This window comes from Macaca nemestrina, chromosome 5 (assembly GCF_043159975.1).
Source record: "Macaca nemestrina isolate mMacNem1 chromosome 5, mMacNem.hap1, whole genome shotgun sequence".
Lineage (NCBI taxonomy): Eukaryota > Metazoa > Chordata > Mammalia > Primates > Cercopithecidae > Macaca > Macaca nemestrina.
In genome coordinates, this window is record NC_092129.1 from 21,918,466 (window position 1) to 21,945,346 (window position 26,881).

General features: G+C 35.8%; 1 protein-coding gene across 5 annotated transcripts in view; it reads right to left on the reverse strand.

Moving 5' to 3' along the window:
- The window catches only part of LOC105465485 (ROS proto-oncogene 1, receptor tyrosine kinase), a 142,906-nt gene that overhangs the window by 52,671 nt on the left and 63,354 nt on the right, over nt 1-26,881 (reverse strand). For all 5 annotated transcript variants that reach the window (XM_071096353.1, XM_024787848.2, XM_071096351.1 and 2 more), the window contains 13 exons: nt 25,860-26,074; nt 25,366-25,526; nt 24,845-24,989; nt 22,183-22,445; nt 20,162-20,225; nt 19,635-19,837; nt 17,606-17,811; nt 16,430-16,716; nt 12,796-12,972; nt 4,057-4,259; nt 2,406-2,550; nt 1,399-1,631; nt 1,134-1,310 (listed from right to left, as the gene is read on the reverse strand). In XM_071096353.1, the coding sequence (XP_070952454.1) occupies nt 1,134-1,310; nt 1,399-1,631; nt 2,406-2,550; nt 4,057-4,259; nt 12,796-12,972; nt 16,430-16,716; nt 17,606-17,811; nt 19,635-19,837; nt 20,162-20,225; nt 22,183-22,445; nt 24,845-24,989; nt 25,366-25,526; nt 25,860-26,074 (2,479 nt within the window). The remainder of the gene's footprint in view (nt 1-1,133; nt 1,311-1,398; nt 1,632-2,405; nt 2,551-4,056; nt 4,260-12,795; nt 12,973-16,429; nt 16,717-17,605; nt 17,812-19,634; nt 19,838-20,161; nt 20,226-22,182; nt 22,446-24,844; nt 24,990-25,365; nt 25,527-25,859; nt 26,075-26,881) is intronic.

Sequence of the window (26,881 nt, forward strand, 5' to 3'; positions counted from 1 at the left end):
AGTCTTTTCCCATTCCATTTCTTTGATAATCTTGGAAATGAACTTTACATCCTTCCCCTTGACTTTAGACTGAACTGCGTTAAGTTTACTAAAATAGATGTCATTTTAAAAGGCATTCCTCCAATTTCTCCAATTTAACTGCATTTTTATAAGGTGGCAATTTTTTAAATAGGCAACAAATCATCAGAAACATGCTCAATGGAAAAAGTCCAATTAAACTGTGACCTTTGAGTTTATTAACCCAAGATTCAGTGTTGTTCCACAGTTTTCATAGTTTTTATTTATAAAGTATAAGATCACAAAAATACCTTACATAATAATTTTTAAACATCCTGGGGAATAACTGCATTTTTAAGAAGTAGTGAGGCTATGATTATACTTATTTGCTTTTTGAGTTACCACTGAACAAAACATTTCCAACTAATCTTTAAAAATATGTACACATACATAGGCCCAGAAATACACAAATATGCACATGCAAATATATAATAGTTAAAATAACAAGTAGCAATTATAAAAAATAATCAATTTTAAGTTTATCACCATAAAAGTCAATGTAGGCTTTCTCCATCAATGAATTAATCAGGTTAATTGATGCCTTGAAATTCAGTGGGTGGTTTCTTTTTGGTTAAAGCATGAAAAGTCTTGGATGAGGAATCATTTAAAGTTTGCCAGCCAACAACAAAACTACTTTAGAATAAGCTGGTTTTATGGTTTACTTTTGTCTTGTTACTGCACAGCCTTAAATGATGAAAAGAACATTTCTAAACAAGGTTTTGGTTTTTTGTTTCTTCAGTTCTTTTTCATTTTGTTTTCATAGAAAACACCAAGTTACTAAGGGCTTTAAACCAGAGAACCATGCTAACATCTAAACTAAGTAAAATATTATAAAATTAGTACACTATAACTTATATCCTTTTACATAACATCTTTTAAAAGCAAATTAATCTCCCTGAGAATTCTTCCCACCAGAAATTAGTCTGGATAACTTACTGCTTCTGCATGCCAAACATAAATCAATGAAAGTTGTCAAATATATTGTTTATTTATACATGAGCATGTTCTTGATGCTTGAAAAAGGCCTTTCCAATTTATTCTATATCATAAAATAAAGATTTGCATTAAAAGTCTACCTTTTGTAGTTCAGCCCAAAACCTGATGAGGTTAACATTCGATGGAGCCTTCCAATTAAATTGCAAACTAGTGTTCTCTGGAACCAAGGAATAAGGTTTCTCTGGTGCATTAAACATTTCCACAGTGACAGGATGACTCTCTGTACACCACATTTCCTCAGAGTGGCAGGCAAGAACCTTTTGGTAAAAAAGAACAATTGCTTAACTTTTCGAGAGCCTTGCACTTGAGAATGACAATAAAGAGTGCCTAGTATACTTACTGTACCTTTAACACATAAATATTTCCACCTGACAGTCTAGTAACAAGGAGAGTGAGCCTTCCATTTGGAAATTCACTTTGTCTTAGAGGAGTTTCAGGAATTGGGGCCAGGTGTGAGATTGCCAACTGATAGCGGACTGATTCTTTAGGTCCATTTGGCTTGTGAGATTCTCTCCAAGATATAATGAGGCTGGTGTCTGACCGCACCGTTGTATTAATGAGTTGCACTGCCTCTGGTACTGAAATAAATAGCAAGGAATGATAAAGGATGCTGCAATAGCACTGAAAGATGGAAAGAAGTAACGGAGTTTGGGTTGAAAAATAAGCATACGGTATGAGCAGAATAAATAACAGATGTCCAGAAAGAAAACCAGCCTCTTCTGCAATGGTAGGTTAACAGGCTGCCTAAAGGGCTCCCACTTATTTCGGCCCAGTGACCAAATCATTCTCTGACTCCAGCTCAAGGATATGGCGAATGGGGAGTAACTCAATTTGGGTGAGTTTTCTGAATAACATCAGAGACATCTGAAATAAATGTCATCACCTCATAATAATCACCACCTCATCAGTTCTTAGAAAACCTTTTTAGACCTATTTTCTTTAAGGCAATACTGTTGTATAACTTTACACCTCAGGCCTCAGTAAAATTCACATAGAAAAAAGGCTTAGTTTTTCTATAGCTCACCACATGTACAGAAACCTATGAGTATCTGGAAAAAGAGTGACACTGTGTGGTGAGACCAAATAATGTGTTTCTTAGTCAAACAATATTGATTTCAATGTTTTACCTCCTAGTTGCTTTCTATTTTGATAGAATATTATTAAACTTCAGGGGTTAGAGTAAGGGTCAGCTCAAAGTTTTCTGCAAACACATTTTTCTTATTAAACGTAAGAAAGCTTACATTGTAAAATTACTTCACATTCAGATTTTAAAAAATAAACATCGATGGATGTACCCATCACATGTATCACAATATTCTGCTTGAGAAACCCACACCAAGCCCATAACTCACCTCCATTTTTAGTTTTTCCCCAAATCTCTTTTCCTGGTGGTAAATGTTCCAAAGGATCTGAATAATAATTTTTTACAGCTATCTGTATCATGTATGTTGAAAATGGTTGTAAATCTTCAATAAGAGCTATACTGTCCTGAAATTCCTGTAATTGATTTTTTAAAAATCAATATCTTATTCTTGACATTTTATACAAATTGGTAGAAATTATTTAATCAAAGAGAGAACAAAGTTAAAGGCTCAAAAAAGTTAATTTATTTTAGATTCTGGATTATTAATGATAATACCACTGTGCAATCTACCCAGACTCGAGTTGTTCAATATTTCCAAGAATAAGTACCAAATGATTGGTAGCCCTCAGTAGGTTTTGTGGTATAAATCATTTCACAGGGGAAATTAAATTCCTAGAAGAGGACACTATTTCACTAACATTGTATTAGAAATTCAGCAAGATGATAGAAAACATGTGATACATATGTGAATACAATAAAAGGTTTTTATATTATCTAATCATTCTTAGAAATAAAGTTTAAGAGAGTAAAAAGATTTTCCTTAGACCAGTGGTTCTCAACTTTGTTTATACTTTGCTATCATCTGGGAAGCTTTAAGAAACTACTATGCCTGGGTTCTATTGCCAGAGATTCTGACTGAGTTATCTGGGGTGAAGCCTAGATGCAGAGTGTTTTTTGGTGAACCTTCAATGTGCCGCCAAGGTTGAGAACCACTGTCTTAGATCACTGTTAATCAATGGGAAGGCAATAAGACAGATTAAATTTAATTACAGACGTGTCCAATGCTGCAAGTCCAATCTTGACCAGCCAAATGATCTAACCTATCTGAAATTATTCATTTTAGAAATGTGTAAAAATGGTTAATTAGACAAAATTAAGGAAGTAATGAAAAATCACATACACTTTATGGGAAAGCATATAGTGTTTAACGTCCAACAGTTAGTCAATTTCACCTTTTGAATAGGCTAAATAAAGCCAAGAACAAAGCAAAATATTGGACATACGTGATTCCATCACTAAGACAACTGAAATACTAATGAATGTGTTTCATCATTCAATGATTGAATCATAGTGCCAATTCATTCAAGAAATATCTAGTGAATGCCTGGACGGTGCCAATGACTGTGCTAGGTGCTAGGCATACAATAATGACTAAAAACAGTATCTGCATAGCAGTATATCTCTCTGCAAATAGGAAACAAAAGAAAAACATAATGTACAATTTTCATATTAGATAAATGCTATGGAGAAGAGGTATAAGGCAATGTTCTTTCCGTCCAACTCATTTCTTACTCCTCAATCTTCAGTCTGCTCCATAGGCCACAAAAATAAGTCTCTATCATTCTCTCCGAGGATAATTAGATAATCAGGGAGAGGAATAAACCCAATTCTCTCTGGACACTCAGAAAACTGTTACTATGGCAATCCATCAATGGACAAGAGTTGATATACTTCCTTGAAGCTTAACTTACTCCCAGCCAAGAAAACTAGAACACAATGTTTTGATGAATCATTAGCTGTAAAAAAGTTGCATACTAGTCCACTTCAGAACATACAGGAAACACTTTACTATGGCTCATAAATTTGTATCAAAAAAGAACATCTTGTGAAAAGACAAAGACCACTAGTTCCAATCTTACCAGAATTCTGTATTTCAAGTCAGAGCTGTTTTTCCTGTCATTAACTTCTGCATAACAAAGCAGGTATGTTGGAGTAGGGCTGGTGATGCCATGCCATGTGAGGGTAGTCTTGGCCAGAGGTAATCTGATTGTGAGACTAGTGTTAGTGGCATTAAGTATAGTTGGTTCCACAGTGTCTGAAGCTAGAGACAGAAACGCTTTATCTAAAATAAGAAGAAACGAAAAGATTAAATATCTATACATAAATATATGAGAGGGAAAGCAGATTTTTTAACAAGAATAATATCAAAGGTTAGAAAGAAATTTGTAGAGCACACATACCTTTTGCTTGAAAAGATAAATATGAAAATGATTTGAAATAACGTTCTCTTTGAAGAAACAAAACCGGCTGCATCTTGATGCTGTGTGTAGTATGTGTAGTATGTATTGCTACAGTCTACCCAACGTCCTCCTCCTTTTCTTCAAGTTCATATATATCTGATATCGTTCAGGGCAGCATGCTGGGAGGAAAAACTGTTTCTAAAGTTTGATTGCCACCCAGACAATCATGTGACACGGTCTGGTTAGTCAGATCTGCTTATCACTGTCACACACCTCTGTCCTTCACCCTCCCCCAACACAGGAGGTGGACACTATGCAACAGGAGCAGCAGCCATCTTGTGAGAATTGAATAAAAGACTCACTAAGGAAGTTTGGGGAAAGATCAAGTCCAGATGCTTGATGGCACTGTGGAGTTCCCTAGCCACCACTTACAACCAAACACATTGCACGCTGCACAACTCCAGGGAGCCCCAGTCATGGAGGCTACAATGGGAATGGTCTGTTCTAGACCAGTGCAGTAGCACAATCATACTGCAGGCTTAAGCCTCAAAAAATCACGAATCTGTCACTTGCACCTGAACACAACTTCTTGACCTATTCAGTCTAAGTCTTGACGTAAAATATCACCTAAAAATGCAGCATAATTACATAATATGCAAATAACTCCAAATATGATTTTAATATGAAATCTAACAATCTTACACCAGTTAGGCAACTCTTTAACTCGTTGTGCGTGGCACTGTGCAATCTGGCTCCTGCCCGCATATCCAATCTCTGCTATGCAAAGCCATCCTTCACTCTAACCACAGTACACTATCTACACACTGCAGGACTTCTACCCCTCCAACCCTTCACATAGGTAGTCTCTTCAGGTTGGAATGATCTTCCCCATCTACCTAACCTTACTTAAGGCTCAGTTCATGCATCATTTTTCCTGGGAAGCCCCTTCTGCCTTCCTATTCCAGGTAAAGGACATCTCCTCTCTGTCCTCACTCCATTTCACATGTTCTTCTACCAGTGCACTAGCCACATGTGATTTTGGTTTTGGTTTTCTTTTGCTGCTTTCTTTCTTCATCTAGCACTAGAATGTAAACATCTTTGGCTGAGACTGTGCTTGATTTGTCTTTGTTCCCCCAGAGCCCCAGGAGGGTGCCTGACATAATTAGGTATTTAGTAAGTGTTATCGATCCTTACGGATTCATACTAGCCACATATAAAATACATCCTTAGCATTCAACAAGTAAGAAAATTAGGGGGTAAATGTCTAAGTGGCAAATAACTTGATGGAGCCAGCTCCTTCACTTACTAACTTTTTGGTCTTGGGAAGGTTACTCCAGCTCTTCTGTAAACAGAGACAATGGCCTGCTTTACAGATATTTATATATTACTCTATCCCTAGCACATGGTGAGCACATTAAATAAATGTTAGCTATTATTATCATCATTACTGAGACTAAAATGAAAAATTAGAGAAAATAATGCTGGTCTGGTCTGGGAATTCCAAATATGAATTCCAAAATGCAGGGAAAAAAATGTTTAAAATTAGAAGTACATCTAAAATCTCCAACAACAGAGAATACTCAAGGACACTGTGAACCTAAGTTTGAGGACATTTGGAAAGTATGGGGGTTTGGAGATGGATAACCTTACTAAAGTTACAAGATGAACTATTCTCCAGTTCAACCAATATTTATCCAATAATATTCAGTTTGTACTGATTTCAGATCTGAACAGAGAATGGGATACACATGTGAGCAATGAGAGCAATTATCTAATTCAAAGGTCATTGGGAATTTTGTCATTCTTTTATTTGACTGATATAATATGATATGTTGAAGTGTCAGAAACATTATTCAGGACAGAAAGACAGGTTTTTCCCTTACATTTTTTTTAATCCCATATATTTTGAAGATAATTGAATGCCTTCAGAAAAAAAGGACCAAGGTAACTTGTAATTGCTAAAATTTCCAGCAGATGGAGGTAAAGTACTCTTAATAATGTACCTAGACACTAGCAACATAAAATTGACTCCATTTTTTAAAGAAAATGAGTATTAATCATATTCTTAATGAGTTCCAGTTAAAAAAAAAAAAAAAAAAAAAAAAAAGCTCATGCTACTCTTAGGACTTCATTTTGGAGTGTGTTCCTATATGGGGCTGGGGGGAGGTTATGTGTGTGTCGTTCAACTTCAGATACTGCATGGACTTCTTCTTTTTTTTTTTTTTTTTTTTTTGGTAAGACTTTATTTTTTAGTGCAGTTTTAGATTCACAGCAAAATTGAGAGGAGTGTACCAAGATTTCACAGATGCTCCTTTTCTCGACACACGCATAACTTTTACCCCTACCAAAGTGGTACATTTGTTACAATCAGTGAGCCTACAATGACATCATTATCACCCAAAGTCCATAGTTTACTTTAGAGTTCAATGTTGTATTGTACATTTTACGGGTTTGGACAAATGTGTAATGACCTGTATCCACCATTATAGTATCACACAGAATAGTTCCACTGCATTCAAAGTCCTCTGTGCTCTATTCACCACTTATTCCCCCAGCCTTCTGGCAACTACTGATCTTATGACTGTCTACATAGCTTTTACTTTCCCAGAATGTCATATAGTTGATATCAGCCTTCCCCAACTTTGTTCTTCTCTTTCAATACTGTGCTACCTATTCTAGGTCTTTTGCCTCTCCATATAAACTTTAGAATCAGATGTTAATATCTACAAAATCACTTTAGCTGGAATTTTCATTGGGATTTTATTGAATCTATACATAAGTTGAGAAGAAATGACATCTTGACAATATTGAGTCTTCCTATCTATGAACGTGGAATATCTCTACACTTATTTAGTACTTTGACTTCTTTCATCAGAGTTTTGTAGTTTCTCTCATATAGATTTTTATGCATATGCTGTTAGATTTATACCTAAGTATTTCATTTTCTGTGGGTGTTAATCTAAATGATACTGTGTGTTTAATTTCAGATTCCACTTATCCATTGCTGGTATATAGGAAAGTGATTGACTTTTGTATATTAACCTCATGTCCTGCAAACTTGCTATAATCACTTATGAGTGTCAGGAGTCTTTCTGTCAATTCTTTCAGATTTTCTACATACATGATCATGTCATCGGTGAACAAAGATAGCATTATTTCTTCATTCCCAATCAGTATGCTTTGTATACCTTTTCTTGTATTGTTGCATGCTGTGACTTCCACTGCAATGTTGAAAAGAAATTGGGAGAGGGAACATCCTTACCTTGTTTCTGATTTAGTGGGAAAGCCTCTAATTTCTCACTATTAAGTAATGATGTTAACAAAGTTTTTATAGGTGTTCTTTCTCAAGGAAGTTACCCCTATTCTGAGTTTGCTGAAGTTTTTTTCATCATTAATTGGTGTTGAATTTTGTTAAAAGCATTTTCTGCATCTATCAATGTGGTCACCTGATTTTTCCTCTTTGGTCTGTTGATGTAGTGGACTATATTAATTGATTTTCAAATGTTGACTCAAACTTGCATGGTTGAGATAAATCCCACTTGACTGTAATATAAAATTATTTTAATATATTGCTCAATTTGATTTGCTAATATTTTGTTCAGGACTTTTGCAATTCTTGCAATATTTAAGCGAGATACTGGTCTAAAATTTTCTTTTCCTGTAATATATTTGTCTAGTTTTGGTTTTAGGGTAATTCTGGCCTAGAATAAATGCATTCATTGGCCTAATTGGAAGTAGCCCCTCTGGTTCAATTTTCTGAAAGACATTGTAGAGATGGTACAATTTCCCCATAAATGTCTGGTAGAATGCACCATTGAATCCATCTGGCCCAGGTGCTTTCTATTTCAGAAGGCTATAATTATTGATTCCATTTATTTAATAGATGTGGACATATTCAGATTGTCTATTTCTTCTTCTGTGAGTTTTGGCATACTGTGTCTGTAAAAGAATTGGTCCATTTCATCCAGGTTATTAAATTTGTGAGCATAGAGTTGTTAATAGTATTCCTTGATTATCCTTTTAATCTCCATGGGTTTTATAGAGATGTCCCCGTCTTCATTTCTACTATTAGCAATTTGCATCCACTCTCTTTTTTTCTTAGCCTGGCTAGAGGCTTATCAATTTTATTTATCTTTTCAAAGAACCAGCTTTTGGTTTCATTGATTTTTCTCTGTTGGTTTCCTGTTTTCAATTTCATTGATTTCTACTATACTTCATTTTTTTCTTTTGTTTTAATTTTGTTTCTTCTTATTATTTTGGATTTAATTTACTCTTCTTTTTCTAGTTTCCTAAGGTAAAAGCTTAAATAATTTTAGATCATTTTGTCTAATGCATGCAGTCAGTGCTATAAACTTCCGTCTAAGCACTGATTTTACTGATTCCCATAAGTTTTGATGTTTTGTTTTCATTTTTAGTTCAAAATATTTTTAATTTGAGATTTCTTCTTTTACCCATTTGTTATTTAGAAATATGTTGTTGAATCTCCAAGTGTTCTGAGATTTTCCAGCTATTCAGTTATTGATTTCTAGTTAAATGGCATTGTAGTCTGAGGACAGATATTGTATGATTTCTATTCTTTTACATTTGTTAAAGTGTATTTTATGGTCCGTCTTGTTGAATGTTCCATGTGAGCTTGAGAAGAATGTTTATTCTGCTGTTGTTGGATAAATTATTATTAGTAGATAGATGTCCATTATAGCAAATTAATTGATGGTGTTATTGAGTTCATCAGTATATCCTTAGTGATTTTTTTTGGCTGGATTTGCCCATTTCTGACAGATAGACATTGCGAAGTCTTCAATGGTAATAGTGGCTTCATCTGTTTCTTGCAGTTCTATCAGTTGTTGCCTCATGTATTTTGATGCTCTGTTTTTAGGGACATATGCATTAAGGATTATGATGTCTTCTTGGAGAACTGATCCCTTTATCATTACGTAATGTCCCTCTTTATCACTTATAACTTTCCTTACTCTGAAGTCTGCTCTGTCTGAAATTGTTTCTTCTTTCACTTGATTAGCAATAGCATGATCTACTATCTCCATCCCTTTATTTTTGATCTATATGATGTGTCTTTACACTTAAAGTGGGTTTCTCATAGACAATGTAGAGTTGAGTCTTATTTGTTGATCCACTCAAACAACCTCTGTATTTTAGTTGGTGTATTTAGACCATTGATGTTCAAAGTGACTACTGATATAGTTGAATTAGTATCTACCATATTTGTTATTATTTTTCATTTGTTGCCCTTGTTCTTTGTTCCTACTTTTGTCTTCCACTTTTTTCTGATTTTGGTGGTTTTAACTGAGCAGTCTAAATGATTCTATTTTCTCTCCTTTCTTGGGAATCAGTTATACTTTTTTAAAAACACTTTTTAGTGATTTGTCCTTGAATTTGCAATGTATATTTACAACTAATTCAAGTCCACCTTCAAACAACACTATACCACTTCACAGGTGTGCAGTACCTTATAATAACAAAATAATACCAAGTCCTCTTTTCTATCCCTTGTGTCACTGTTGTGATTCATTTTGCTTAATATAAATATACACATATATATGCACACATACATGCATAAGTGGATATAATTGAATATATTATTGCTATTATTATTTTCAACAAACTATTATCCATTTGGTCAATTAAGAAAAAGAAAAACTTTTACTTTACCTTCACTTATTTGTTCTCTAATGCTCTTCCTTTCTTCATGTAGATCTGAATTTCTGACCTGTATCATTTTTCTTCTTTCTAAAGAACTTCTTTTAACATTTCTTCCAAAGCAGGTCTACTGATAACAAATTGTCTCAATTTTTGTCTGAGAATGTCCTTATTGCTCCTTCTCTTTTGAAGGATAATTTCACAGGGTACGGAATTCTAGGTTAGTGTTTTTTTCTCTCAACATTTTAAATATCTTACTTTTCTCTCTTCTTGCTTATATAGTTTCTGAGGAGAAGTTGGATATAATTCTTATCTTTGTTCCTCTATAGCTAAAGTAATTTTTCCTCTGGCTTCTTTCAGAATTTTTTTTTTTATCTTTGGTTTTCTGCAGTTTGAATATGATAGGCCTGGTGTAGATTTTGGCATTTATCCTTCTTGGTATTGTTTGAGCTTCCCATGTGTGTAGTTTGGTATCTGACATTAATTTGGGGAAATTATCAGTCATTATTGTTTCAAATATTTATTTCAAATATGTCTTCTGTTCATTTCTCTCTCTCATCTTTTTCTAGTATTCATATTATACCTATCTTACACCTTTTGTAGTTTCCCCACAGTTCTTGAATATTCTGTTCTGGCTTTTTTCCTTTTTTTTTTTTTTTTTTTTTTTTTTTTTTTGCTTTACAGTTCTGCAGGTTTCTATTGAGATATTTTCAAGCTCAGAGATTCCTTCCTCAGCCACATCCAGTCTACTTTTAAGTCCATCAAACATTCCTCATGTGTTACAGTGTTTTAATCTCTAATTTTTCTTTTTTTTCCTCAAATATCCATGTCTTTGCTCACATTGACCATCTGTCCTTGTATACTGACTACTTTATTCATTAGAGCCCCTAGCATATTAATCATAGTTGTTTTAAATTCTCAGTCTGATAATTCTAACATCCCTGCCATATTGAAATCTGGTTGTGATAGTTCCTCTATCTCTTCAGTCTGTGTTTTACGCCCTTTAGTATGCCTTGTAATTTTTTCTTGACAGCCGAATATGCTGTACTGGGTGAAAGCAAGTGCTGTAAGTGGGCCTTTAGGAATGTGGTGGTAAGGTGTAGGGGGAGGGGAGGCATTTTATAGTCTTAGATTAGATCTCAGTCTTCAAGTGGGTTTTTGCTTTGCTTTTCAAATGTGAACTTCACAGGTTCTTTTCATTCCCCTACCCCGCTTAGGTGGGACACGATGGCTGGAATGGGTTGGGGTTGGGCACTTCTCTTTGCCCGGTCAATTAAGCTCTGATAAAACCCAAGCAGGTAAAGCTGTGGTTAGTGTAGCTTGAATGCAGACCTTGTTAAGAAGAACAGAATGCTCTGGTGCCTTTCAAAATTTTTCCTTTTCCCTTTCCTCTGTGGGAAGCACAAGGAGATTTTCTAAGAAAAAAACCAGTTAAAGCTCCTGGAGGTAAAACTTACAAAGTGTGAAGCCCCCTATAACTGGATCCCCTTCGAGTTTCTAACTCTCAGAGTTACCCAACTGAGCCTCAAGCAATTCATCAATTACTGTTTAGATTTTTCTACCGCTAACACTGCTTTCTAAAAAGGTTTTAGCTCATGGGTTTTTGCTCTGGTAAATTATAATTCTCTGTATTTACCAATCTGTCTTTCCAACTGGGGACAGCAGTTTGCTCTGTGACCTCATTTCTCTTGTGGATCCAAGAAGAGCTATTAAGTTTTCAGTTCGCTCAGCCTTTTACTTGTTTTTGGGTGGAGTGGCAATTTCTAAGCTCCTGGGCCAGAAACCAGATGCCACACGAACCTTTAAAATTTCTCAAATTTCTCAAAGTGAAAAATAAATTATTTACAAAAATACAAAGTAGGCTTTATTTATAAATTTTAACATTTTTCAATTTACATGTTTTATAACTGAAAACATTTAAACAAAGGGAGTTTATGTCATTTATATCTGTCCCTCTCCAGAGGACAGTTATATTTAATTTAGAATGACATTTGCACCTTAGTGGCAAACAAAGCCTTGACAAAATGCCAGTGAGACCATGCAATACTGTTTTTGTTTTTGTTTGTGTGTTTTTTAGATTTCAACAATGTTTTATGATGACTGTCAGTAGAAAATATATAGTCAGTTCTGCTATAACATGATACATGCCTTTCTAGGAATCATTGCAGTATACAAATCACACAATAAAATTCACAATTTATAGGAAAAGTAGGATGAGGGGCATAACACTAAAAACAGTAACACTTTTTTAAAAAAGATAAAAACTCAATAAAAATGGTAGCACAGTCTTACGTTAAATAGTACTACATATTATAATAGTATATATTAATACTTAATGATTTGATACATAATACTGCATACTGCATAATAACACAAGTATGACCCATTACCTTGAAAACACGGTTGTATGCAACACTTTTTGACACCACTGGGAGGCCTAAAATATCAGTAAAGGAGAAAGAAGAGAAAGAAGAGAAATTATGGGACTGAGAAGAGAAAGAGGACAGGCAGACAGAACAACAGGACGTAGCTTTCCCATGACTACAGTTGCCCACCACACCCTGAGCTGTGTTTACACATAGAAGTAATTTGTGATCCAGGACAAACAGCAATCACAGTGCACACTAAAGACTGGTAGAGTTTGGAGCAAGGATGAGAGCACAACAGAGGGGCTAAAGGGACAGCTTTGGAGAAGGAGACATAATGAGATTTTTCGGACCCTAAATTGGGAGAACAAGCTGATTATGAATGTGACTTTATTACCTGGAAAAGGCTGCATAACTGAACTGTAAGCCAAGATATGCCTACTCCTTAGGGCCTTCACCTGGGAGACGATGGCCCCATTTCCTTTCTTTGCTTGATAAATCCGTGTGCTGTCCTTTGCTGTGATGATCCAATATATAAAATCTCCATCCACAGTTAAGCTAGCAAGGGTTTTTCCTGCGGTTAAAAACGTAAGGAATATAAAGAACAAAATAAATATCTTACATTTTTTACTCTAAATAATACATGAAATTATTTTCCTATATATAATTACCAACTTTTGAATCTATTATTTCAATATGAAAAAAAAAATCTTCATTTTATGTCATTTGGCTAAGGGTTTTAGGGGTGTTCTCTCATTTTAGCACCATATCAAGTCAATCAGGTAACTACTATTATTACCAACATCATTTTGTGGAAAGGCAAACTGAAGTTTAAAGGAGTTAAATAATCTGCTCAAGGCCACCAAAGGGCAGACCCAGGATTTAAAACCTACCTATGTGACTCAAAATCAAATAATGCCAACCTGAGGGAAGTATTCAATGATAGGCATAGGGCTCAGTGCCTTTCTCAATATTTTTATCAATGGTTTGGAATGAATGCATAGCAAACACATTTATCATCTTTGCAGATATTATGTGATTATCACCATCACTAGCAGGTTCAGTTACAGCCTTGAAATTCAAAAATATCACAACAGAATCAGGAAATTGATTCAAATTTGATAGGAACAAATGTAAAATCCTACATTTAAGTTTCATATCAATTCTGTAAATGAACAAATGAAAGGGATCTGGCTTAATAATAACAAATGTGGAAAAGACTATGGTCTTTCAATGGCAGGTATCCTAAAGATCTGATTCCACTTTTGGCTACAGCAAAAAGAAGACCTTCATAGTTAAGAGTCTCCCTTCACTGATGAGAACACATTGAGAGTGAAGTGTCTTTATGGGGGCAATATTTAAGAGAATATTAACTAGCTGAAAGGAAATCATGGGAGGGTGACTAGGGCAAAGATTTAGATGCCACATTGCCTGGGGAGCAATTGCAGATACTTGAATTTTTCCTCCAAAGAAAATGCTTGATTCCAACATGGTGGCTCATGCCTGTAATCCCAGCATTTTGGGAAGTCAAGGCAGGCAGATGGCTTGAGCCCAGGAGTTCAAGACTAGACTGGGCAGCATAGGAAGACCCTATCTCTACAAAAAATACTAAAATTAGTGAGGCATGGTAGTGTGCACCTGTACTCCCAGCTTACTTGGAAGGCTGAGGCAAGATGATCACCTGAGCCTGGGAGATGGAGGCTGCAGTGAGCCATGATTGCACTACTGCACTCCAGCCAGGGCAACAAAGTGAGATCCTGTCTCAAAAAAAAAAAAAAAATGCTTACAATGAGCTACAACAGTTATCTCTACATAGTTGAATGGCTATCATGTGGAAAGTGATTAAATTATTCTTTGTAAATTTAGAGGTAAGAACTAAGACTAATGAATGGGAGAAATGAAGAAAAGACTGGCTAAATAAAAGAAAAAAATCCAATGTTCAGAATTGTCCAAAAGCTTAAACAGACTTCCTTATAAAGTAGCAGGGTTTTTTAAAGAAACGGTTGTTTAAGCATGACTATTTTTAAAGAAAAAAATTCTTACAACATCATAACATCTAAATGATCTCTAAAATCTTTCTAATTTTCTAATTTTAGGATTTTAATTATAGGTTTATGAAAAACTGACCATTTTTATACATATATAATGGTCTACTAGATAATTCTTCTGTCTTGTGTATCAAATGTTAAAGAAGAAAATTATTCTGACACTTGTTAAAATGATAAGAAAGACTTTGGTCAAGACAAGAGCAATAGTGCACTAGGAAAGACAAATATTGCAACGTAACAGATAGTTGGGGTTTTTATAGCCAAAAAACTGAGTGAGGAAGTCATTGGGTGGAGAAATATTAAGAGATGGCATCCAGGATAGGGCAATGCTTGTTAAATTAGCCTAATGGGATTCTTGTTAAAGGCAGGCCAAGAGCCTAAACAGGATTCTTACTTAAGTCAGACCAATGTCCATCAAGGGTGGGCAATGAAGAACTTGATCGGGTATCAGTGGTAGGGGGTTCTCTCTAAACTGTAGGATTCTTGCTAAAACTGAACTCAGCAAGGATGGACACATGAAGACCAAGGTTAAGGCGTAGTCAAGAAGAGAACTCAGAGGAGCATAACTACATTTTGATCAAGGAAAGGGTTTTGTCACAGGTTTAACAGAAACAAGTAACATACCTAAGGAGGAATCATTCAAAACATTACCTCTATCATTAAATCTATTTAATGATAGGAATTATTTCTAAAAGGCCTTGTTTCTAAAAGGCCTCTAAACATAGGAATTGTTTCTAAAAGGCCTTGGTTGACATGCCAACAAAACCTATGTACAATTATAACACATACACACATATTTGCAATTTCAAAACTTTACTGTATAACCCAGCAATGACCAATAGAACTTTCAGTGATGATGCAAATGTTTTATACCTATGTTGTCCAACACAGTGGCCATTAGCTATTTGTGGCTTTTGAGCACTTGAAATTTAGCTAGTGTGACTGAGAGATTAAATGTTTAATTTTATTTAATTTTATTTTTTTTGAGACAGAGTTTTACTCTGTCACCCAGGCTGGAGTGCAGTGGCACCATCTTGGCTCACTGCAACCTCCACCTCCTCAGTTCAAGCGAGTCCTCCTGCCTCAGCCTCCTGAGTAGCTGGGATTACAAGCATGCACCACTATGCCCAGCTAATTTGTGTATTTTTAGTAGAAACAGGGTTTCACCATGTTGGCCAGGCTGATCTCGAACTCCTGACCTCAAGTGATCTACCCACCTCGGCCTTCCAAAGTGCTGGGATTACAGGCATAAGCCACTGCACCTGGCCTTAATTTCAATTAATTTAAACTTAAATAACCACATGTGGCTAGTGATTACCACACTGGGCAATGAAGAGAAATTTTGAGAGTATATAGGGTATTTAGAGTATATATTTTTTTCTGTTGAATTACTCCTAATTAGGAGACTTCCAAATTGTACTCGACTTTCGAATATTTATTCTACAAGCATTTGAATTTCAACAGATAGACCCAAGTATTGACCAATTCATGTTGAAAGTGGAATCTATGGGATCATCAAAGTGGAAATAATTTAGGATAGCGGGAAGGTCATGCATGTTGTAGTTAGACCCAGTTTCAACTTCTACTAACTGTGGCCCTTGGGAAAAGTTACCTTACTTTTCTCAGCCTCAGTTTCCTCATCTGTAAAATGAGGATATTAGTACCTACTTCACTGAGTCATTATGAAGATTAAATAAAATAATGCATTTAGTACATGCTAAGAACATACAGTTAAGATCATTAAATTGTAGCTCTATTATTAATTACAATTTTTTAAAACACAGATTTAGAAAATTATGTGAATGCCTACATACAATTTTCCTGGAAACAATTTGATTTGAATTCTACAGCACTTGGCATGGTACAGAGCAAATATCATGTGTGTATTCTTTTGAGTATATGGGGAATGCAAGCTCTTTTTAAATGCAATTGAAGGAGCTGCTCTTATTAACAAATATCTGTGCACATACATCAGCATCTTACCGAGTACAGCAGGTACAGTGATAACTCTCCAACAATGACAGCCTTCCAGATCCATTGCCCAGATCTCTTGTGCTTTGGCAAAGTATATCAATGGTTTCTCTAGGTTAGAGGTATCAATAGCCATTGCTCCACTTAACTCAAATTCAGTCACATTGCAAGAACATTGATTCCTTTTGTTTTGTTGGTTTGTAGCTGTGGGTTGCAGAATTCGGTGCAAGGTGCAATTGATAATACTGTAGTAGAACATCTGGTAGCCAAAACTGGAAACTTCTGTCCAATACAAGCGACTATAGAGGAAAAAAAAGTCCCCCCAACTTAATGAGTAAAATACATCATTTCAAATATTGGTTTCTAATGCAGAGCAACCATTCCTAATGACTGTGAGGGACAAATGGAGCCTTTGGAGAGAGCATGGTCACATTTTCAATAACCTTTTTCTGAGATGGAAGAAGTCACAAGAAGTCTAACTTGTAGCATTTCCAATGATTTCTCAATAGATGTGTTTACAACTAAAGTCTGGGAACATAATGACCTTAGGTGCTATATTAAAAGGCCCACTTAATAACTGAAATATAAAATGTATTTGCATAATTTTCATCAATGTCCATCTCTATTCCGCTCCTCTCATGTCTGTTTCTGCTTCTTAATACTAGTTAATGATCTAGTTTCAAAATAGCCTATCCCCATGCTTATGGCACAAACAGAAATGTATCTTTCCAGCCTGGGAAACTGCTACTTAGGTGCTAAAAGGAGACTTTAAAGCTCACCTTGTGAGGATATGAGTTAAACTAAGATGGATGAGCACAGAATAACTTTTGCTGTGCAAGACATGCTGCCCATCTGTTCCTGCTCATCTCTTGCCACCGTGTCAATCCTCTTCTTGTCCTTGCCAACTGATGATGCTATTGCATTCACTAGTATAAAAATCTGCTATTGTTTCCTGTTAGGTAATCAGCCTAACTTTGTTAGTCAAATTGTCAGTATGCATTAAGTTTACATAGTTGCGGTTGTGGCTCCTAATTTACAGGAAGAATTACTTACTATAATATAGTGGGCCAAGAGCCCTAAGCATCTTATTTTCCCATAATTGTCTTCTACTACTAAGTCAAAGACATTCCATTAAATATGTCTCTATCTCTTTCATCACAATATAAAAAGATACTTGCATTTACATACCTTAAAAGAGGATATACAGAAAAAGAAATTATTGTTGAATTCCTATTGTGAATCTTCACCTCTCTGGGGTATTTCACCTTGTGTTCAAGATCAATATCAAATATTTGCATTCCATTTTGTGATTCTTTGAGTGCAAAGTAGAGGTGCCTTGAAATCCAGTCAATTGTAATAACTGTGATATCAAAAACCAGTGAATCTCGGAAAAGCTTAACAACAGGTAGAGAACACAGCCAAGAAGAGAGTTGTTATTTTTTTATTTGGAGACTTTTCTATATTCACCCATATCATTTGTTTACTGCACTTCTCATTTGTAATCCCAAACCTCAGCGATCTGGATAGTATACCATTGTAACATGGGTCCTCTTCTCACATTTTTCCTAAATGATTCTATCATGGCTTTAACTGCAATCTACAAACCAGTGCTACAAATTTATACCTTCAGACAAGATCTGTAATGAGTTACTGATTCAAATATTAAACTGCCAACTGAACATTTCCATATGAATTATCCCAGAAAACTGACTTCATCACCCACCCCAAAACCTCTTTTTCTCCTGTATTTTATATTTTTATGGATTTTCAACACCTACCCAAGGAGCTAATCCTGACAAATATGGTCCTCCTTGACTTCTTCTTCTCATTACTACCCATAGTAAATTAGTCCCTTTTTTTTTTCCCTGGAGATGGAGTCTGGCTCTCTCACCCAGGCTGGAGTGCAGTGGCATGATCTTGGTTCACTGCAACCTTCACCTCCTGGGTTCAAATGATTCTCCTGCCTCAGCCTCATGAGTAGCTGAGACTACAGGCACGCACCACCATGTCCAGCTAATTTTTATATTTTTAGTAGAGACAGGGTTTCACCATGTTGGCCAGGCTGGTATCGAATTCCTGGCATCCAGTGATCCATCTGCCTTGGCCTCCCACAGTGTTGGGATTACAGGCGTGAGTCACTGCACCCAGCTTGAACTAGTCCCATTTTAAATGTCCAGTTTGTCATCTCCTTTCTCACCTCATGCTCATCCCCTCACTCAGGCCCATAACATTTTCTACCTGGATTTCTGTGACAGCCTCCTAATTGTCTCAGATTTAACCCTCTCTAAGTCACTATTCACACTGCTAACAGACAGGCCTTTCTAAAACACAACTTGACCATGTTAATGACCCACTAAATATCTTTACTGGCTTGCTGTTGGCTTCTAGAATGACACCTGCCTCCTTAGCACAGTAAAGGAGACCCATTATGCTCAGGCTCCCACCTCTCCAGATTTCCCAGCTTCCTTTCACTCCACTCTCATCCAAACACTCTATGGCTCTTTGTTTTCCTGTCTTTGTACCCCCTCGGCCTTCACCTGGCTCATCTTTGTTTCCAGGATGTTTTTCCATTCTACCACCACCAAACCAACCTAGACTACTTGTTCATTCTCTGTGATTCCATCATTCTCTGTGATTCCACCACATCCTGCTCTCAGCACAACAGTTATCTTAGTCTGTCTTCACTATCAGTTAACATTTGGTGAATGCCTACCACATGCCAGGCATTGTGCTAAGTGCATTACATGGATTATCTCATTTAATCTTCATGGGAACCTTATGATGAGGTATTACTTAACCATAGAGGTTAAATAACTTGCCAGTGGTTACAAATCTAGTAAGCAGTAGAGCCCAAATTGTATTCTAGGTGGTCAAATTCCAAAACTCACCTTCTTAATCACTAGGCAATACTGCCTTCCTAGTGTTAGGCAAATACTAGACTGGGTTTAGTAAGAGCAAAGCCTATAAACTTTCACCTATAATATCCCAGGTTCTAACACAGCATCCTAAATCCAGTAACTATTTGCTAACTGAGTGCTGAATGACATTTGCCTAAAATGTAGTCTGTATTCATGTGTGGCTAAATGATTACACAATATCTGTCTTTTTCATTCTAATCTTAATGACTAAACCATTTTCCAGTCATTTTAACTACTGAGTAGTGTCATATGCAAATACTTCATTTCCTTTATTTCAAAAGAATTACATAGTGAAATACCTCAGAGCTAGAACGATTGTGCAAGTTCAAAAGAAAGAGTGAGTCCCCTTCAGCATAATATCCCAGCTCATTATCCGCTGTGTAGCAAATGGCACTGATAACTCTTTCTGCTGAAAATGTCCACACGACTTGATTTTGATCCATATCTAAAAGAACTATCTCGTTACCAAGAAGAGTTATGAGGTGAGGAAATGGGTTGATTTCTGAAAGCAAAAAACATGTAGATAATACGCATGAGAAAACCAGCTTTAGCACAGTCTCTTGATTTAATATCAGGCAGTTTTGAAGTCCACGGGCTCCCTTTGGTTCCTCTAATACATCTGTCTCAGTGATAACCTTGTAGGCTCTCTACCACTAGGTTTATTTAAACATATTTTGGTGATGTTTTGGGGTCAAAAACATGTTTTTGAGCTAAACTTTAGCTCAGAGACAGTGTTCATAACCCTAAAGATACCAATGGGGAAAAAAAACACACATACACACAAGCCTCTAAATTATTATTTGCACAGATTTTAGAAAACAAATACCTGATGTTGTAGACTTTACAACGTCAGCAAATGATCCTGGCCCTTTAGATGTAAAGGCCCGAACCTAAAGAAAAGGAAACAAAAACTGCATTCAATAGCGTTCTCAGTGGCAACAATTAAGTTCTGAGACTGGGAGATTACTGAATGTTTCATTTCACACTCCTGATACGCAATATTAATAGTTTCAAATAGTTATTTACATTAATATACAGCAATGTAAATCACCAAGAGAAAAAATATTGCTCTATATTTATGTTGATAGATTTTTTATCTAGAAAACTGCAAGAATTAGAACAAATCTCTCTTGCTAAAAAATGAATTTCTAAAAATGTCTGGGAATTTAATGTACAGCATGGATGGTGATGAATGTCTAATTCAATCGTGATAATGACACCATGTATACATTTATCAAGTCATGTCATACAGCTTGAATATATATATTTGTCAATTGAATGCTTTTAAACAAAATAAGGTCATTATTTGCAAAATTAAGTTACATAGAACATTTAACAGAAATAAAACTGTGCAAATTATGATAAACTTCCACTTTTCTTGAATTCAACAACTAGAAGCTTCAAAACACTAAATTTCCATACTTTTTAAAAAGTAACTTTTAAAAATAATTAAACCTTACATTTGAAAATGATTGTGCGTTTCAAACCAGTTTCACATACATTGTCTCTTTTGATCTTCACAACTACTAAGAGTACAAACTGGACCAGGATACTAATAAAGGGAAGTAACTCATGCACAATGACATATGTAGAAACTGGCATCAGAACCAAGTCTTCTGAAATCTGCATACATTTTTTCCCACTGGGCCATGTCACATTCTAGCAATAAAGTTTATTTTTATTATTTTAGATATTTTCTATTATGTAATAAATTATTTCCATTTCCAAACCTTGAATATGTACAATAGCCTGCAAAGAAAATTGACATCTATAATGGTGGACTCAAAATATAAAGCCCCAAGTGCTTTATCAATAAAATATTGTATTATTTTTATTATACTTTTAGTATTAAACACATTTTACTATATTTTATATATTACTATCTGTGTATGATTTATAATGGTGCATATATATATATAGTAGTGTTTACTTTTGTACAAAACTGTGTTAAATGAAACTCATATATATCCATGCATATCACTTTGCATGGTTCCAAGGTGACCAAACTTTGAAACTATATATCTATACACATATATACACTATATATTACATATATACACTATATATTCCATATATACACTATATATTCTATATATAGACACACTTAGCCAGAATATTTATTTTACCAAAACACTCCTAATTTTTACCAAACAGGAATGTGTATTATCTTTAACTTTCATGTATAACTTATTTGATTAGTATATGTGGACTTAATAAATTATCAAAATAATTATTAAATTAGAATTTTATGAAAAGTAAAACAAATCCTTAGGCAACTCAAATCTCCAAAACACTCCCCAAGATGTTATTTTCCCCAAAAAGAAATGGTGGAAAGCATTACAGCACAGTGCTTTTCAGCCACACAGCTTTGGTAATTGACTGATACTCTCAAGAACTTAACTTTTTCTTTATAGTATGATGATCAAATGAGATAATGAATACAAAGTACCTACTGTGGTGCAAGGCCTATAGTGATTTTATTGAAAAATAATTGTTTTTCAAAGTAACACATGTACCCCAAATGTACGTACAACTATAATATATATCAATAAAAATGTAAAACAAATCGGTAATATGTAACATAGAAAAATTTAAATCGTGATACAGCTTCAAAAGAAAAGCAGAAAGAAAACGAATGACTTACTCTGAAATTGCAAAGTTCCCTGAATATGAGAAAGTTGTGAAAATGTCCTTTACCCGAGCAATCCCCTCTTGCCTCTCTACTTTTGCTGCCCAGTTGACCTCTTTGATCACAGTATACCTAAACTATTGACAGGGTGACAGAATTCTTAACACAGTCCTTTAAATCTGTTTGCACTCTCATATCTTCTGTTTTCTCTCTCATACCTGGAAGGCAACAAAGCATCTGGGACTCATGTCTTCAAGCTGAAAAGACATCACTGAGGGAGTGACATCGACAGCAATCCAGTCTTCAAATGTTTTGTTTGTAATGCTTTGATTGGATATTTTGTAGAAAATTTCAAATTTTGTTAACACCCCATTTTCATGCTTAGGTTTGTTCCACCTAAATTCCACCACAACTTCATTCTTGTTACAGCATTTTCCACTTGGTAATATAAATATTCTGGGGTTCTCTGGTGCTGATGGAACTGAAAAGTAGAGGCACAGATAGAGCAGAAAAGAATAGAAGACTGACTTTTACCACTTACAATGAGATTGTAAACAACTTCACAACATTTCTCATTCCAGGCAGTTGCAGTATATTTATTGCATTCTTTTTTTTTGGGGGGGGGGGTTATTTTCTTTTCTTTCTTTCTTTCTTTATTTATTTTTTATTATTATTATACTTTAAGTTCTAGGGTACATGTGCATAACGTGCAGGTTTGTTACATATGTATACTTGTGCCATGTTGCTGTGCTGCACCCATCAACTCGTCAGCACCCATCAACTCGTCATTTACATCAGGTATAACTCCCAATGCAATCCCTCCCCCCTCCCCCCTCCCCATGATAGGCCCCGGTGTATTCTTAAAGATCTTCAGGAGAGAATATTCCATAGATTTCTTCAGGAACTCATCCTGATAATTTCAGCACATCTGACTGACAGGCAAGACTTCCTTACATTCAACTCAAATCCTTCCTACTACCATTTAAGCACACCTTTCTTGTCTGTGCCTTGTGTAGATAGAAGGTGTCTGGTTCTCCCTATAAAATGCAACATTCACTTTCATCCTGACAGAGTGATTTCAGTGAAGCTGAAAATGTTATCATAGGGATGTCTGGCAGTAAGTCCCACCAGCCTTCAGCCAGTTCAGGGTGTAAAATACAGCATAAATCAGAGACCTAGGCCCTGTCACCCTGAAGTCCCTAGGAAGCAGAAAGTTTTAGGGGAGGCTGATAGTACCCCAAGAGCAAGGTCTGGGAGTACTTATTTATTCTAGAGCCAAACCAAGCGGTTCAGTATCTCTCAGTCCTTTAATCAAGAGAAATGTCTCTGCCTGATTTCTAAGTCATTCTCTCTGAACGGCCCTCTCCTCTCTTAGGACTCCTCCACAAGGTCTTCATTCCCTCCCTCATTCCAATCACATTGCTATTTAATGTTTAACACTCACACTATTATTCAATCTCCAGGCCTTCTTACATTAGGCTTCTCTTCCTACATGGGATAGCTCTTCTTGCTCCATCTTTCAGGGTGCACTAAGGTTTCCATTTCCCAAAGGCATCTTCCCTCTTAAGAATGCCTGAGGCAGCTTGATATAGATGAAGGTTTCATAGGCTTGTCTACTCACTCTATGCCACTGCTGCTCAGGAATAACTCTCTAGTATCTATTATCATTTGCTGTGCATGTGTTTATCTCTCCCCTGTTTTATGAGCTCCATCAGAGAAAGCATCTCTTCTTATTCCTTGTTAAATCCTCCCAAGTCTAGTATAGAATGAGCACACAGTAAGTGGTTAATAAATATTGGTCAATTTAGATAATTTCCTGCTTATATTGTAAATTTCCTGAAGGCAAAGGCCAAATCTTATCATCCTTTCTTATTGCCTCCAATATCTAGCAGAGTGCTGTTGACTCTTGCTCCCACTGGCTCCCCTGATGGATGCAGTCAAGTCCATTTCCACAGAACAATTCAACCAAGCTGATATCTCAAGGAAATCTCAAGCAGAACATTCCTGGATCCAATGCTAACTGCTCTGGAACCTGCCCAGGCCTCACTATGTTCCTGTTGTGTGATTCATAGATGAATATTGTTGAAATAATCTTAACAGTAAAAAAGGCAATGGGGAATGGATATCTATATTTATTAAGCTCTTACCACCTGCCAAATCCTGTATTCGCTTTACATAAATTCCTATCATTTACCAACATTTGTAAAAGTGACTGATTGGAGATTTGATTAAACTACTTAGTAACTATTTTATTTGGGCAGCCACTAGGCTTTCATTTTCTTTCTTGCATAATCAAGATAATAAGACTTTCCTACCCATCTCAGAGCTATGTGAGGATCAAACGAAATGATGTTTCTGACAAATGATAGGTATGTAGTAAATATTTAATAAAGGAGTGATACATAAAAATGTGCTTTGTACACTTTAAGGTGATATACACATGTAATGATATGGCTAGTATCCTTTTTAAAATATCTTTTCCTCAGAACATTAAATTTATGTATCAGTTATTCCCCTACAGAAGATTCTGAGTTCTCGTCTATGAGGATAGTCTGCCTTCCACGAAAACTGTCTCGCCCTTAAATGCCCATTTTCCTTATAAAGGATTTTGCAAATTACCTGAATTATGCATCTGCATCTTCTACATCACTACAATCAAATGAAATGGCTGTTAAGAAATCTTTGAAATACTCTTTTGGAATAAATTATGCATATTTATGTTAATGAAGCTATTCTAATCTCCAAAAAGTCATTGAAAGGATATTGAATCTAAAAACATCTATAAAACGGAAAGTTATTTTTAAATATCAACTACCCATTCCAGATCACGAAAAGTGAGATTCTGCTTTTTTAAAAAAAGAGAGATTTTAACCCCTGTACCTGTTTCAGGTGCTCGAAGGGACAGAGCTGTTTTGGGGCCCTTTCCCCAGTAGGTATAAGGAGTGACAGAAAGATTAAATAAGGCATAAGGTTCCAGTCCTTCCACAGTAAATACAGGTAAAGAGTGTTGTTCACTAGCCAAGAACTGAAATATAAACAGAAAACATTATTTTCTCAGGGAGAAAATTACAAAATCTTTCATTCCTTATTACCTAAAATCTCCAAACTTTGGTTCACATGTAGAATCAAAATTTGCAATTTTGGAAGTGCTAATTTTGGCAAGTTCCATGTTGTGCCACACAGACCAGTTAAAGTGTGTCCAGCACAGCAGTCAGCACCAAGCAGTCAGAGACTGGCTGCAAACAAGTCTTCTGGGGAATACCCTTAATAATCAAATGCTATGGGAATGACAAAGAAGATGGGCTTGGCTAAGTCAAGATGGTACAGATCAGTGTGGGTAGGGCTGACACAGATGGTACGGTCTGTTTGGGAAATGAAAGTTACTAGAACCAACACCATACCTTAGAATGAGCACTAAATTCTACGCTGTAGAAAACTACACCCCAGTCTACCACAGGGGGACCATTCCACAGGATTTGAAAACTTGAAGCATTTCCTTCAATCCTAAATGAAGACTCTTGAACAGAATCTGGAATAACCTTAGGGGTAAAGGAAAAGTTCCCTACAGGATGAAAGAAAAAAAAGAAATAGGAGAAAAAACTGGGGATTATTGATCAATATAGAAATCATAGAACATCAATAGCAATTACTAATAATTAGAACTGAAACAAAATTTTCTTTTCTTTAACATATTGTGAAAAAAAGTCATCTTTTTCTGACTTTTTCAGGCTGTAAATTAGGGTTAAGATTAAACTCACTGCAAGCAAATGAACTGAAATTACTGAAGCCTTGTTCCTCTTAAAACTTAATTATTAAGAAAAAGAAAATCTCAGCCTAAGTATTTATTTAACCAAAAGTATAATGGAGTAGGGTAAGCAGGAATGCAATACTGTACCTGGCAGAGGCTTAAGGGATGTCTGAATAATTGTGAACTGATTAAATTTGGCTGGTTCCAAAACAGAGACACTGGTTCTCTGACCTATTTCCTGAGTTGTGATAATCCTAAAGCCATTGATCCAGAACAGCCGACCGCTATAGTACATCAGTGCATTCTGGGAAATTTCAGAAGTACTCCAGGCTGCAAACTCTGTGATGGTGGTATCCCCAGTGCTGCTAAAACATAACGCCAATTAGTGTGTGTTTCTGGAGTGGTGGAAGGGCTAGTCCATGCAAGTACTCATGAGAATATGGGTTTGTGAGTATCTGTGCGTATTCGTGTACATTAAAATAAAGAAAATACTTTCTAACAATTATTGTCTTTTTTTGTTTCATATTAAGTTGGGTTTTTATTTCACATTTTTTAAAAGTAGTAGACCTAAAGTAAATTTTCTGGGGGCTTTTCTTGTTTCTTTGAGATGGAGTCTCACTCTGTTGCCCAGGCTGGAGTGCAGTGGCATGATCACAGCTCGCTGCAACCTCTGCCTTCCAGCTTCAAGATATTCTCCTGCCTCACCCTCCCAAGTAGCTGGGATTACATGCACACATCACTGTGCCTGGCTAATTTTTTTATATTTTTAGTTGAGACAGGGTTTCACACGTTGGCCAGGCTGGTCTCGAACTCCTGACCTCAAGTGATCCGTCCACCTCAGCTTCCCAAAGTGCTGGGATCACAGGCATGAGCACTGTGCTCCTCTCTGGGGGCTTTTCTTATTAATGCGATATTATAATATCAAGAATGTTTAGATAGGTTGCAGCTTTTTAAAAAATACCTGTGATTTTGGTAATACTCTACAACAAAGGCACAACCTGGATTCTCATTACTTCATTAGTTCAGAGATTGCATCTTTGGTTTATTCTATGTGCTCTACAACACTTGCATTAGCATAAGAAAGACATGAGGCAAGGTTCTTACAGGACCTGGAAATAAGGTAATCATCCAGAAATGAGACCCATAAAAACCAATGCCTGAAGTATAAA